Below are 13,966 nucleotides of genomic sequence, written 5' to 3' on the forward strand. Positions count from 1 at the left end.
CACGCCAGCTCCCCTGCATGCCTGCATACATCGACGATGCCACTGCGCACCAGCGTGCTCGAGTCCTCCACCATGCTGGTATGATCACACTCCAGTCCCTACACCACACACACACACACACAGATATATGATGCATAGCACTGTAGCGTACACACGAGGCCAGCACAGCAAGATAAAGACTCCGCTATGATATGTCGTAAATGTTCTGGGATGATAATCCAGCTACAATATATAATTATAATATATGTTTCCTTTATAATATATCGTAAATGTTCTGGGATGATAATCCAGCTACAATATGTAATTATAATATATGCTTCCTTTATTATATATAGTAAATGTTCCGGGATGATAATCCAGCTACAATATATAATTATAATATATGCTTCCTTTATAATATATTGTAAATGTTCCGGGATGATAATCCAGCTACAATATATAATATATATTTCCGCTAATCTACGTTTCCGCTATAATATAGCATATATCTTCTGAATGCTATATCAATCTACACATTCTGGATAGCTCTCAGTGGACGTATCCATATCTGTGCCATGTTTGTAATACATAATTAACATACTTGTGTACATGCGTGAATAATACATGTAAACTAGTTGTCAAGGCAGCCAGACACTTGACGGAGCAACGATACGCATACTAGTGTTGTTATCTTTCTCAGTCAAGAACGGAAAACAGTTAGACAGTAAGAGAACAGGATACGCACCTGCAGTAGGTGAGTGGCGTGGCGTCCCACTTGTCTGATGCTGCACACAAAGTTGGCGTGCATTTCCTTGCCCTCCTGCGATATACTCGTTGCCTCGCGCCAGTCTCCCGCCTGAACCCTCAGCACCTCCATACACATCGCCATGCGCACCACGTGCATCGCGCACTGGTCAGCTCCCGCTAACAAAACAATACAACGCTCATTAATTACCCGATTAATTACCGTAATAGTTCAATGATCTCATCTCTCGCAAAATGACACGTTCATCACATATAGGTTTACTCTTTTTATTTTGTGTTAGTGCATGACGCGATAAATCGCTGCAATCTCATTGGATAACGCAGCAGGCACTATGAAGCGATAGTGCCCGCCTGAGCGNGCCCGGCACGGTTACACCTCCCGTGTAATAATATTTGCCACACGACGCGCTTAACCGGTTCCCAATGCGTTGACATTTTTAGACGCCGTTTCGATTGTCTAAGAGCACACACATACCACACTATATATCCCTATTATCTACTCCTGATACGTATAGATAGATAGATGGAGATATAACAGCAGATATTGAATGAAAAGGCATTATTGGTATTTTCTTGGTTTTTCGTGATGGTCGATTCTATATGGTACATTAGTACTGCTAGATAATCAGTACATGGTTCACACACAAGTGTGAATTATTTTTTCTAGCCCTTTCAAGGACTTGGACCTATTTCCAAAGACTTTCAATGACAAGGGACGAGATTCAAGGACTTTATTTCAAGGGCTGTGGGGATCCTGGTGTCTACAAACTAAACGAATGTAAGATGTTGCAGATTATGAGTAACGACACATCACAGAATAACATTTTTAATATTCATGTTTTTGTTTATTAGGAGCGGTTTTAGCTCTCCACACTTCGATCATTGCCAACAAATTATAACACGTCACCCATGATAATAAATAAATATTGCAGCTTCTGTAGCCCATTCTCAGTTACCTACAATTCAACTTCAAGAACGAAAATGAATTGTGCTTCGCGACAATATTAAATGTGAAAATTCTACAATTGCAAATTACAAACTCCTCCGCACACATTCATTCCATACAAATTCTTGGCATTACACATGGTGTTAACATTGTGGGGTCGTCTTGCTATCCATAAATGCAAGTCAAGAGTGAGTTAAGCTTAACAGTATCTTACACGCTACATTGTATACAACTTATGTTATATATAAATTTCTATAATGAGTCCGATTATCGTGCTTTTTGATATATTTTCGTTTCATACCATATTTTTAATGGATAACATGAACCAATTATGTTACTTACTTTAACGTTTACTACTAACGTTATTTTACATTATCTACGATATGAAAATACCAAAATATACTGCACATTAGCGCGACAACAGTATTGTGTACATACAACAGTGACAATACCGGAATTTAGTTGTTTAACATACCTTTCTCGTTAAAACAGCAAAATACGTACAACTACAAAATTCGACTCCATCATTTTTACAACATTTTTTCTTCTGAGAGCATAGCAAAACTCAAAGCTCTCCTGTATAAGTAGTAATGCATAGAGCAATAGAGCGATATGTGCCTCCATTGAACAATGCTTCTATCAGACCACACCGACAAGCTTGTCCACTGATAGACGATATAATCCACCACGTACACGCACAATTCTTATTCAACATAAATACAATCTCCAAGCATTTAGCGTGTCTTCACAAGTACATCTCGTACTCTCCCCACGCTGACCTTCCCGTCCGCCGTGACCTCTACTTGCTCTGCGCTGACCTCCCCGTCCGCCGTGACCTCTACTTGCTCTGCGCTGACCTCCCTGTCCGCCATGACCTCTACTTGCTCTGCGCTGACCTCCCCGTCCGCCGTGACCTCTACTTGCTCTGCGCTGACCTCCCCGTCCACTGCGACCTCTACTTGCTCTGCGCTGACCTCCCCGTCCGCCGTGACCTCTACTTGCTCTGCGCTGACCTGCCGGTCCGCCGTGACCTCTACTTGCTCTGCGCTAACCTCCCCGTCCTTGGAGACCGCGTTGACTTCTGCACAGTCTGCCTCGTGTCTTCCAGCACCATCTGTACGAGCGACAGCCTTCCGCCGGCCCTGCCGTGCCTCTGTCGACTCGGCCGCATCAGGCTGACGAAGCGAGACACCTCGGGGGATTCGGGAACCTGGGCGTGACGCTGCGTGCAGGGCGACACTAATGCCAGGTTGAGGTGCGAGTAGCCGATTTGCCACTCTAGAAGATCGGTCAGCATCTGGACAGCTGCAACAGTCAACGACGCACGATTAAAACCACAAACCGCCAGTCCGGCTCGACACCAAACGAATGAATTCTCGATGGAGATATGTGCCGACCGAAGCATGTACGCACAAACAAATATTTTGCAGGTGAGAATTATGACACAAGTGAACTATCACTCGTGAGTGGTTAAGATAACAGGTTGTCGTTGAACGTCTTATGCATAGACACGCACGTGTCACTAAAAAACACCTGCACCCCATGTCAGTAGAAGAGAGCAGGAAGCACGTTGTTGTGAATACATATCTCACCATGTTGCACGTCCTGCAGCAAGTCCTCTACCTCGTCGCTACGGCAACCTGCAAACAGCTTGCAGGAACAGTCGCCGCCTGCGCAGTCGTCTGCATCATCGGTAGTGCCCTCTAGTGTCACGCCGAGCACGGACGCGAGTTTGCAGACTGTGCGCTTGACGCTGCGGGCGATGCGGCGAATCTCTGTGAGGTCATCCCTTTGACCTAGAAGTGGATAATGAAGCCGGCTGTCGTGACACTGCACACGCATACACGCCACATACTCCAGACAGCACGAGGAAAATATCGAATCTGTCTGTAGTGAATAAAAACAATTTGTTTTATCTAACATAAACAATTTCATTTGATCCAATAAAACGTAGTGAGGAAGAAACGACCTGATTAGCAACACTTGGTGCACACCGGCACATACATAGATGTTACATCTGGTTAGATCATGCTTTGTATATCTTCTTCCAGGACGACTTGCATGCAGAGACTTGCATACCAGCAGCATATTATCAAGAGCTAATACTACATATGTATTATTAACTCTTGATAATGTATATATATATTATATATGAATATAAAAATGAGATATTACAGAAATAAAAAATCTACACCACATTTTATTTTTATATTCATATTTTGCTATATATATTATATATATATGTATATACATATATATAATCTATGAATTCATATTTATCTTGTGTGAAATCCAAGAAATTAACTTACTATCTACTATATACTATATACAATCAATCAGGAGTTAATGAGACAAATTTGTCTCATTAACTCCTGAATCAATGTTACCTTTACCCTTGGTGTCAGGTAACATTGATTTTCTCAGTAAACAACTCAATGTTGCCCTCGCCACAGCGCAATAACTCTATAACACACAAGCAATGTAAGAGCAGGGAAAGGTTGTTAGTAATGCTGCTGACGCCTCACCCTTGTTGGCGTCGACGATTCCGTGAGTAAGAAGCAGCAGTCCGCTGGTCACCTGGGTGAGTTCGGCCACTACGGTCTTGCAGTGGTCAAACCTGTGTGAGAGCTGGTCAGCAAGCAGGCCACTCGACTGGTCACTAGTGGAGGACAGTGAAGAGGATAGCGAGGAGTCCGTCTTGGCCTGTAAGAGCCGGAATCCAGGAATTAGTGGCAACCAAGATGTGATCCGACTGACTCCGATACAATACTGAAGCTAGTATAGTGATGTTATCCTTCTAATAAAGTTGTATAATGATGCTATCCTTCTAACAAGGTTGTATAATGATGCTATCCTTCCAATAAGGTTGTATAATGATATTATCTTTCCAATAATGTAGTATAGTGATGTTATCTTTCCAATAAGGTAGTATAGTGATATTGTAAAGTGTCGTTTGCAGATGTAAGAAATAGTAGTTGGGTGATTAGAAATGTCGCGACGGTGGTTGCATAATGGGTTAGTCGGCGGTAGCGCATTTGATGTAGTATGGATGATGGAGACGAGAAACGGTTGAGAGTCAGTACTTGTGCATGTGTGCAGTAGGTGTGGTTGTCTGCGCGCGCGATTGATTTCTTTGTTAGCTAGAAACGTATAAATGGAAGGTTCTTGGTTGAAAAAGGGGGACGGAGGAGTGTGCGGGTCACACGGATGCATGCCTCTGTGCGCACGCACGGGGGTGCGACTTTTGAGAAACAATAATACTATTTGCTAAACACAACTGCTTGGACTTTGGAGTTTCCCTTCTTCATCTCTACAACAAATCCACTTTGAAACGGGTAACATCACCGCTTCGTTACAATATAATCCTTCCAATAAAATAGTATAATGATATTATCCTTCTAATAAGAAATCTCACTGCAGTTGTACACCTCATATGCCACTCATATAGTTGGCATGCTGCGTTAGACATGCTAGCATCTGAATAGTTTGTTTTTTGAGGGGAATGCGCGACTAACAGACATACATGTGCTACAGCAATGATGTTCACCTGAAACATGCGTAGTTTGGAGAGGAGGGTCATCATAGATGCGAGCACAGCCTGCAGATGCTGCGCCGACTCCAGATATCGCTGCCGATAAAAAAAAAACACTCGAAATCAGAACGGCAATAAAATAATTGATCAAATTCATGCGCAAAAGTTGCAGCACTCGTGCATGACCGAGACAGAGAGACCACTTGGAATATGTGAAGGGCAGAATATAACAAATATTTATAATAAAATGTATTTTTTATAACAAATATACATCTCCAAAGCAAGCGCTTGCATTTTCGAAGTAAGCCACCTCTATAACTCGCTTGAAATGTTAATAGTACCTGGTGAATTGACATAACAGCCGCGTAGCGAAATCTGCAGAGGTAAGCGCGCAGGAAGGGGGAGAGAGTAGCGTCAACGAGAGTTAAGCTAGGTTTACACTAGCGACTTTATGCAGACAAATTGGACCAACTTCCCAACTATACAACCGACAATTGGCAGTGTAAATGCAAAAGTCGCGCAACCAACTGGTTAATAGCAACTAGTTGGGAGATTAGAACATGTTCTATTTTCGCCAATTCGGTGTTGCTGAATCGCAAAATTGGTCCAACTCGCCAATTTGACAACATAAAGTCGGTAGTGTAAACTCAGCTTAACCTGTAACGTCAATAGTAGGATTGTACGAGATGGGAATACAACGTCGAGTCGTAGCTTCTGCGTGAGCAGGACTTGTACCTGTGAACGGTCACCGTTCAGGATGGCCTGCGTCTGTGTGTGGTAGTCTTCTACAGCTGTCAGACTGCTCTGTAGAGTCCTGTCCACGTGCAGTGCACCACCCGACACGAACGCCTGCTTCAGTGCCGCAGACACCTGTCGCACGTGTCGATAAGTTGCATTAACAAACAAACAAACACTGCCTACAGTTATCACTGCTTACAGTCATCATGTAAAAACACTATTTATTATAGATAGACTGATAGAGAGAGAGAGAGGAGAGGGAGAGAGAGAGGTGGGAGGGAGGGAGAGACACAGAGAAAGGGGGACAGAGTGAGACAGAGGCAGAGAGTCACCGATAGGGGCAGAGAGATACAAAGAGTGTGAGTGAGAAAAGGAGAAAGACAGGAGATGGAGAGAGAGACAGAGAGAGAGTGGAGTGAGAGAATAAAGAGAGAGAAATATAGAGAGAGGAAGAGAGAGATAGAGAGAGAGAGAGAGAGAGAGAGGAGGAGAGAGAGAGAGAGGAGAGAGAGAGAAGGAGAGAGAGGAGAGGAGAGAGAGAGAGAGAGAGAGGAGAGAGAGAGAGAGAGAGAGAGAGAGAGATGATGGCAACATGGCTGCTATAGCAATGAAATTGAAGAATTCTGCGTACCTCCATGCCGGTGGTGCATTCACCGAGGCAGACAGCAGCAGTCTGCAATGCACACGCCAGCTCCCCTGCATGCCTGCATACATCGACGATGCCACTGCCGCACCAGCGTGCTTGAGTCCTCCACCATGACTGGTATGATCACACCCAGTCCTACACCACCACACACAGGACGAGAGAGATATGATGCATAGCCACTGTAGCGTACACACGAGGCCAGCAGAGCAAGATAAAGACTCCGCTATGATATATCGTAAATGTTCTGGGATGATAATCCAGCTACATATATAATTATAATATTGCTTCCTTTATAATATATCGTAAATGTTCTTGGATGATAATCCAGCTACAATATATAATTATATATATGCTTCCTTTATAATATATCGTAAATGTTCTGGGATGATAATCCAGCTACAATATATAATTATAATATATGCTTCTTTATAATGTATACGTAAATGTTCTGGATAATAACCAGCTACAATATATAATTATATTACCGCTAATCTACGTTTCCGCTATAATTATTCATATATCTTCTGATGCTACATCAAACTACACATTCTGGAAGCTCTCAGTGGACGTATCCATATCTGGGCCATGTTTGTAATACATAATACTTGTGTACATGGCTTGAATAATACATGTAAATAGTTGTCAAGGCAGCCAGACACTTGACGGGGAGCAACGATACGCATACTAGTGTTGTTATCTTCTCAGTCAAGAACGGAGAACAGTTAGGACCAGTAAGAGAACAGGATACGCACCTTGCAGTAGCGTGAGTGGCGTGGCGTCCCACTTGTCTGATGCTTGCACACAAAGTTGGCGCTGCATTTCCTTGCCTTCCTGCGATATACTCGTTGCTCGCGCAGTCTCCGCCTGAACCCTCAGGCACCTCCCATACACATCGCATGCGCACCACGTCACGCACACTGGTCAGCTCCGTAACAAACAAACAATACAGCCTCATTAATTACCGATTAATTACCGTAATAGTTTCAATGATCTCATCTTCTCGCCAAATGACACGTTCGTCACATATAGGTTTCTTTTTTTTTGTGTTGGGTTTATATAGTTTCCTATATAAACAGTACACAATCGATTATTCAGAAACCTTGGGACCAGACACGTTTCGGAATTCGGATATTTTCGGATTTCGGAATGTAGTACAGTACAGTATACATACCGTATATCTCTGCAACTCGCCAGTATACTAAAACCCAAGGTTTGCAATAGACCAAGTGCTGTACCGTACAGTACAATATGTATGAGTAATGCCAAACATTACTATATTCTGCGCAGTGAACCTTGTGCAGCCAACGCAAGCTTGTGGTGTGGCAGAGACCTCCAAGAACGTTCGTTTTGGGATCTTTTCGGTTTTCAGAATTTTGGATAATAGATTGTGTAGTACGTGTACTGTATTTTCTTATTCCTCATTGCGATATTTAATGTGATATTAATCCTGCAGTGTTAATAAAACAGTGTGTGTGACTGCCGGCTGTATGCGATATGCAGACCCCTCTCCTCCAGTAACTGGTTTGAGTAACATGTAGCTGGGCTTCATATAAGAACCATAATACAGGTTTCGGATCGAAATATTGTCATCACTAGAGATCACTAGAGATGCATCTGCAACGTTGACATTTCAACGTGTCAATTTCAAGTGTCACCTTTTGTCTTACTGGTGTCATCACAGCTCGCTTCTTTTGTCAATGCTGTCAACGCGGTCTCCAGCTGTTGACAAGTGGCAAGCATCTTGTCTGCCTGACTTTCCTCTTGCTCCTCATCTATAAAATGAGTTATCACACGTTTAACTCACCACTCCAACAAACACTCGCTGTTGGAATATGCTCGTATCTTCGAACCTTTCACTTCTCAATTGTTTTCAATTCAGGTGTTAGTCACGAATCAAATGTTTCATTAGAAATTACTAATTCTGGAAATTACTGTTCTAAACTGTTCACTACTAATTTGATCGATCATGTACCACAACCAAAACTCACTGGCTTAGCTTTTTTCTCTCTAAAATGATGCGGCTAACTGCATTGGTACATGCCTTATTAGTAGCTTAAACTGAATGCCTCACAGCCTAAATGATAAAGAATGATAACGAAATAAGCTCCATGAAAAAGCCTGTCTTCAGTAAATGTATTTGTATTCGAATTACATGCAATAAAGATTTAATAATAATAATAAAAATAAGCAGACAGTCGTTGGCGTACCAGCATTCGTCTGCAGTCGATCTATGCTGTCCGTGATGAGATGTCTACAGGCGCTGAGTGTAGGTGTCAGCACCGCCTCCACGCCTGCACCGGCGGCGCCCCCTGCCAGCATCGACGCATTGCTCGACCAGCAACTGGAGTCGCTCAGTTTCACAGACGCTGCAGGCGACGTAACCATGTTATGAAATCGGCCATTGTGAATTTGCTCGATACTAAGCGAGCAAGTATTCAGCACAATAATAGTGATATACTGCATGGAGTTATGTAAATTCCTTAACACTATAAGCGATATAACAATAAAATGCCTTCTTATCTTGATAACTAATATCTCACTAATAAAATATCGTATTTTCTTACCACTACTTCTACTACTATAAGAATAAATTTATTTTAAGATAAATCCACGTATTTGTTATATCTATGCGCATGAATCCATATGTTTATATTATGTATCCACATGACCTGTTCGCAACGTTTATTAAACTCCAAGATTTACATTTAATACTCTCTGATTTACGCTCATGCCACAACCCGCCGACTCATTCGTGTGCTGCAGCCGCCCACAAAGGTGGAGAACTTACCTCGTCTGCCGACAGATGTGCAGCTGGCAGCACTGGAGTGTGAGGTTAGTGGGGACATGCAGAAGCTGGCGCTGAGACGCGTCTTCTGCAGAGCTTGCAACCTACAGACGACAAGTAACGACACTACATGTACCAATCACAAACGAGGAGACAAGAGAACGAACAGCAAATCACAGTCCAGGAGAGAGGAAAACGGACATCCATTCAGTCCAGGAGAACGAACAGCCAATCACAATCCAGGAGAGAGGAGAACGGACCGCCAATCACAGTCCAGGAGAGAGGAGAATGGACAGCCAATCACAGTCCAGCAAGCAGGAGAACGGACAGAGAGGAAAGGCGATTCGTCCTATGTGTTGACTGGCTCGCGAATATGTGAGTTTCGACACGGGTCATGTACTTCATGTTATCTCAAGTGGTTATTCTGAACAAAGGTGCGTTTTGGAACAGCATACATCATACATGGGTGTTTCATTCACGATTATCAAGACCACTGTGTGATCTGCACCGCTTTGCACTTATACTCAGACTAACTATCATGGTGCTCACACATTAGGGCTGCGTAGAGGTGTGGTGTGGCCATCCTTGTACCACTTGTCCTTCGGATTGTAGAACACCTCTTCTTCCCCAGTTTTGCTCGAGGTCTGTAATCGCATAAAAGACACCATAAAAGACACCTGCAACCACTGAACTCGTATCAATACCACATGATGAGCTAAGAGAAGTACGTGGAATCGTACCAATACCACATGATGAACTAACAGAGAACTATGTGGAATCATCTCCTACCTGGAAGAGTTCCCTCATCTGCTGCAACCTCGTGTCAAATTGCTCGATGCTCCACACCGTGCTCACGCCAAGCTTGCGGTTGTGCACGCGAATGTCAGCTCGCGTAGCGCCCTCTCCTGCTGCGCTCTCCCGCACAAACTCCTACGGATAGTACAGTCATAAGTTCACCTGCGGTTAACACACCATCGTCTCTGCCGCATCCCTCCTGGTGCCATCTCTCGTCGTGCCCTCCCTTACATACTCCAGCAGTTTACAATCCAGTCAGTTCACCTGCGATTAACCCTCGATACCCTCCCCAAGCATGCGTTTGCTGTGCTTGCCATTAAGACGTCTTCAATGCGTCTCACACGCGCAAATTTCGATCGAATCAAACGATGAGCATCCCTGCTGGCTTACCATCTGTTTGCCGAGCGTCTTGGCGATCGTGTTAGCTTCCCGCATCATCATTGCCTGTCGGTACAGCTGCGCGCAGCTGAGGCGCTTCTTGGTGGCCGTGCGAGTGGGGCTCTGCATGCCTGTAAGACCCTGTGTTGCCAGGTTGGCTTCCTTCTGTAATGCTTCTAGGACTGCCCATGATTCACTCTCATGCTGCTGACTGTCCTACAGCACCAACATACACATACAACATTAGCATATATAATATATACATATATATATATGTATATAGATACAGAGTGAGAGAGAACAAGAGAATGATGCATAGATGTAAACAAAATAGCTGTGTGAACATTATTAAAAAGTTAAAAGTTAAAAACAGCATCACTTTAATACGCTAACATGCGTGTGATTGTACAAATAGTGTGGGTGAGGGTCGTTTAAGCCAATAGACATGGAGTTGTGTGAAAGCACATTTATTTTTTAGCTATATTATATAAATGAACAGACCTTTTTCATAGAAATCAGATCTAGCTCCAGTCCCTTTTTTGCGATCTCTGCTTCTAGGAGCTAAGCAACAAAAACACACATCAAATGAAATTACCAACCAGGAATCACAGAAACTTAATAAAACCTAAAAACTTAACTTAAAACTGTAACTATTAAACTTAATACCCAATTTAATAAGTGACAGTTATTGACCGTGATTCAGCTTAAAATCATTAGAAAATAAACCGACCCATTTTTCTTGTTCAATCTTGTCAACCTCTTTTTGCGTATGATGCCACTGCTTCTTCTCCTCCCTATGCTCCTCCTTCTGCACATCCTGTCGTCATAGAAACGCAAGATCAATACAGATGACAAAAAGCGACCCCACTACAAAATTAACATCTTTCGAGACGACCAGCTTCTAAGAATTCTTTCGAAACTACTAGATGTTAGATTAATGATGATTTTAAACTGGAATCGTAACGAGACAGTAGCGCCACCTACCAGCACTTCCTGCAGATCTTGCAGCTGCGCCTCGTAGTCGTGTTTCTGCATGCTCATCTCATGAGCAACATCCTGCTTCGCCTTCTCAATCTCCACTAGCGCCTCCTGGCGGACCTTCACCTCCGCCTCTCGGATCTCTGCTTCAACTCTTATCGACCAAAATGCAAAAAATGCGATGAAGACACTTGTGCTTTAAAGCAGCGTTTCGGCCACAGCTGTGCAATTTCATGTATTTTCTTACTACCGTGATACCTAGATATCGGATACCTAGATATCTAGATATCGTGATACCTAGATACCTGATACCTAGACCTTATACCTAGCTATCGTGTAATTTACCAATTTATATCTGTAAACTGATCACATTTTCACTGTTACATATTTTGCAAGTGTATAGTGTCCTCTGTGAACATAGAAATATACACATTGTCAGTGATAATATGGTATGTTGAAAGCTGAGTTAGAAATCAACACATAGAAGAACAAAAAAGGTGACTGTAGCAAGATCTATAACTAGCCTAAAAACCTCAGCTATTTATAAGTTGGAGGAAAGCAGCTGCGATAGAACCACAGATTATACTGCCAGGTAGGGTAGACATTAGTTCCGATCGCGTTGGTGACTTACTCTGCCTTCTGCCTCTGTACGAGTTCGTCGTAAGCATACGTGAAGTCCTTGTTTCTACTCTTGCCGCCCACGGAGCGTTTCTGAGCCGCGGCAGGGTTGTTCAACCTACACAACGCAACAACAAATGTTGAGCAGACAGAGCTTCGTTTCTCGTTTAACATCCGTATTGTGCTGCTTATGAACATGAACATGTACGTCATCTAAAATTAAATGCTAATGTTAATACGCACCTGAAATAGTGATCACCTCCCAGTACCAGTCGATCGCCCTGCAAATACAATGAATATGCACAGGTTACCATCGCATATCAACCATTATCAGCACATATATGGGAAACAAAACACCCCTTTAGGCACGTGTTAGATTTGTAACAGTCAGTCATCTGCTAAGTAATATTGGAGTGAATGAATAAATTCCTCTAGTACTATTTAAATCGTCAATAAATGATAAATCTGTTTTATCTCGGCTCTCATAGGTACCATTCAACAACCATAATCTCACTTTGTCTTTATCTAGCATTGCCATTGGTTGCATTAAGAAAGAATGAGACCCTAAAAATGAAAAAAATGAAAGGACACGGCCATGCCGCGCGAGCTAATGCTCCTCTGACAATGCCTTCTACTGTGACCACCTGCGAGCGAGACACGGCGGTAACGTACGTGCTGCAGCTGCGTGGCGGTGCTGATAGCGGCGCCGTTAACATAGGTGGGTGCCTCCGCACACGGATACACGGTCACCGCCTGATCTTCGTTTCGTATAGTGCTGCAACGAGAAACGGAAGTCTCAATGGTGGGTGCAATCACGCGTCACCGCTGACGCTGTGGTTGTGTTTACGGTGATTGTGACCGAGTCAACTCCACTTCCAGAAATCGCACTTCCAGAAATCGTACTTCACGCCCGCTAATTGTCACATCGCCATAACAGCATGTGCACCTCTCACTTTGCTTTGACTCTATTTCCCACGAAACTATGATCACAAACAACTACGGACGCGCGCACACACGCATGCACACACCCACACATGCACACACACGCACGCACCAGTGATTCGTTGCGATGAGTGCTCCCATTAGCTGAATGTCACGGGTGGTGCCCTCTTGCATGCGACCGACAGTCGTCACTCCGCTCTTCAGAAGGTAGAGCAGGGTCTCGGATAGCTGCGCATCTTCATTCAGATTGACCAGGTAGGGCGTCTTACTGTCCACTTTCACTGCGACTCCAACTCTCTGCAAGAAAGCTTACCTCATTTACTCATCCTCAGTAACTACGTATTATGTTATATTACGTGCGAGTAAGTAAATAATATATTAACTGTATAACAGACGTTTGTAACTTTTTATGTAAGCTTATCTCATTCTCACACCCTTAGAAACCATGTATTATATTATGTGTAAGTAAATAATATATTAACTGTATAACAGACGTTTGTAACTTTTTATACAAGCTTATCTCATTCTCACACCCTTAGAAACCATGTATTATATTATGTGTAAGTAAATAATATATTAACTGTATAACAGACGTTTGTAACTTTTTATACAAGCTTATCTCATTCTCACACCCTTAGAAACCATGTATTATATTATGTGTAAGTAAATAATATATTAACTGTATAAACACCCACACGTTTGAAACTATATTATAACGTACATATGGATGACTGGCCATCTCTTTAACAACCTTTTTTGGCTCTCTAAAACAGCCCTTGTCATGAATCAATATTCGTCTTATCATTAGTCTTAACACAACTGTAGACTGTTGACAGAAACAATGTAAAGTTACTCAGTTTCTCA

The 13,966-nt window shown here is 42.9% G+C and overlaps 1 protein-coding gene across 1 annotated transcript in view; it reads right to left on the reverse strand.

Annotated features, from left to right (window-relative positions):
• Positions 1-1,565: 1,565 nt before the first annotated feature.
• The window catches only part of LOC106811231 (kinesin-like protein KIF14), a 17,268-nt gene continuing 4,867 nt past the window's right edge, over positions 1,566-13,966 (reverse strand). The window contains exons 8-28 of the mRNA XM_014814785.1: positions 13,874-13,877; positions 13,215-13,399; positions 12,833-12,935; positions 12,404-12,441; positions 12,174-12,278; positions 11,549-11,696; positions 11,295-11,381; positions 11,066-11,125; positions 10,577-10,780; positions 10,181-10,321; positions 9,941-10,035; positions 9,395-9,495; positions 8,814-8,972; positions 8,262-8,378; positions 6,592-6,731; positions 5,958-6,092; positions 5,238-5,318; positions 4,216-4,393; positions 3,283-3,486; positions 2,587-2,995; positions 1,566-2,469 (exon numbers count right to left, since the gene is read on the reverse strand). Of these exons, the coding sequence (XP_014670271.1) occupies positions 2,724-2,995; positions 3,283-3,486; positions 4,216-4,393; positions 5,238-5,318; positions 5,958-6,092; positions 6,592-6,731; positions 8,262-8,378; positions 8,814-8,972; positions 9,395-9,495; positions 9,941-10,035; positions 10,181-10,321; positions 10,577-10,780; positions 11,066-11,125; positions 11,295-11,381; positions 11,549-11,696; positions 12,174-12,278; positions 12,404-12,441; positions 12,833-12,935; positions 13,215-13,399; positions 13,874-13,877 (2,557 nt within the window). The 3' untranslated portion in view covers positions 1,566-2,469; positions 2,587-2,723. The remainder of the gene's footprint in view (positions 2,470-2,586; positions 2,996-3,282; positions 3,487-4,215; positions 4,394-5,237; positions 5,319-5,957; positions 6,093-6,591; positions 6,732-8,261; positions 8,379-8,813; positions 8,973-9,394; positions 9,496-9,940; positions 10,036-10,180; positions 10,322-10,576; positions 10,781-11,065; positions 11,126-11,294; positions 11,382-11,548; positions 11,697-12,173; positions 12,279-12,403; positions 12,442-12,832; positions 12,936-13,214; positions 13,400-13,873; positions 13,878-13,966) is intronic.

Source organism: Priapulus caudatus, unplaced genomic scaffold, assembly GCF_000485595.1.
Source record: "Priapulus caudatus unplaced genomic scaffold, Priapulus_caudatus-5.0.1 Scaffold518, whole genome shotgun sequence".
NCBI classification, from domain to species: Eukaryota; Metazoa; Priapulida; class Priapulimorpha; order Priapulimorphida; family Priapulidae; genus Priapulus; species Priapulus caudatus.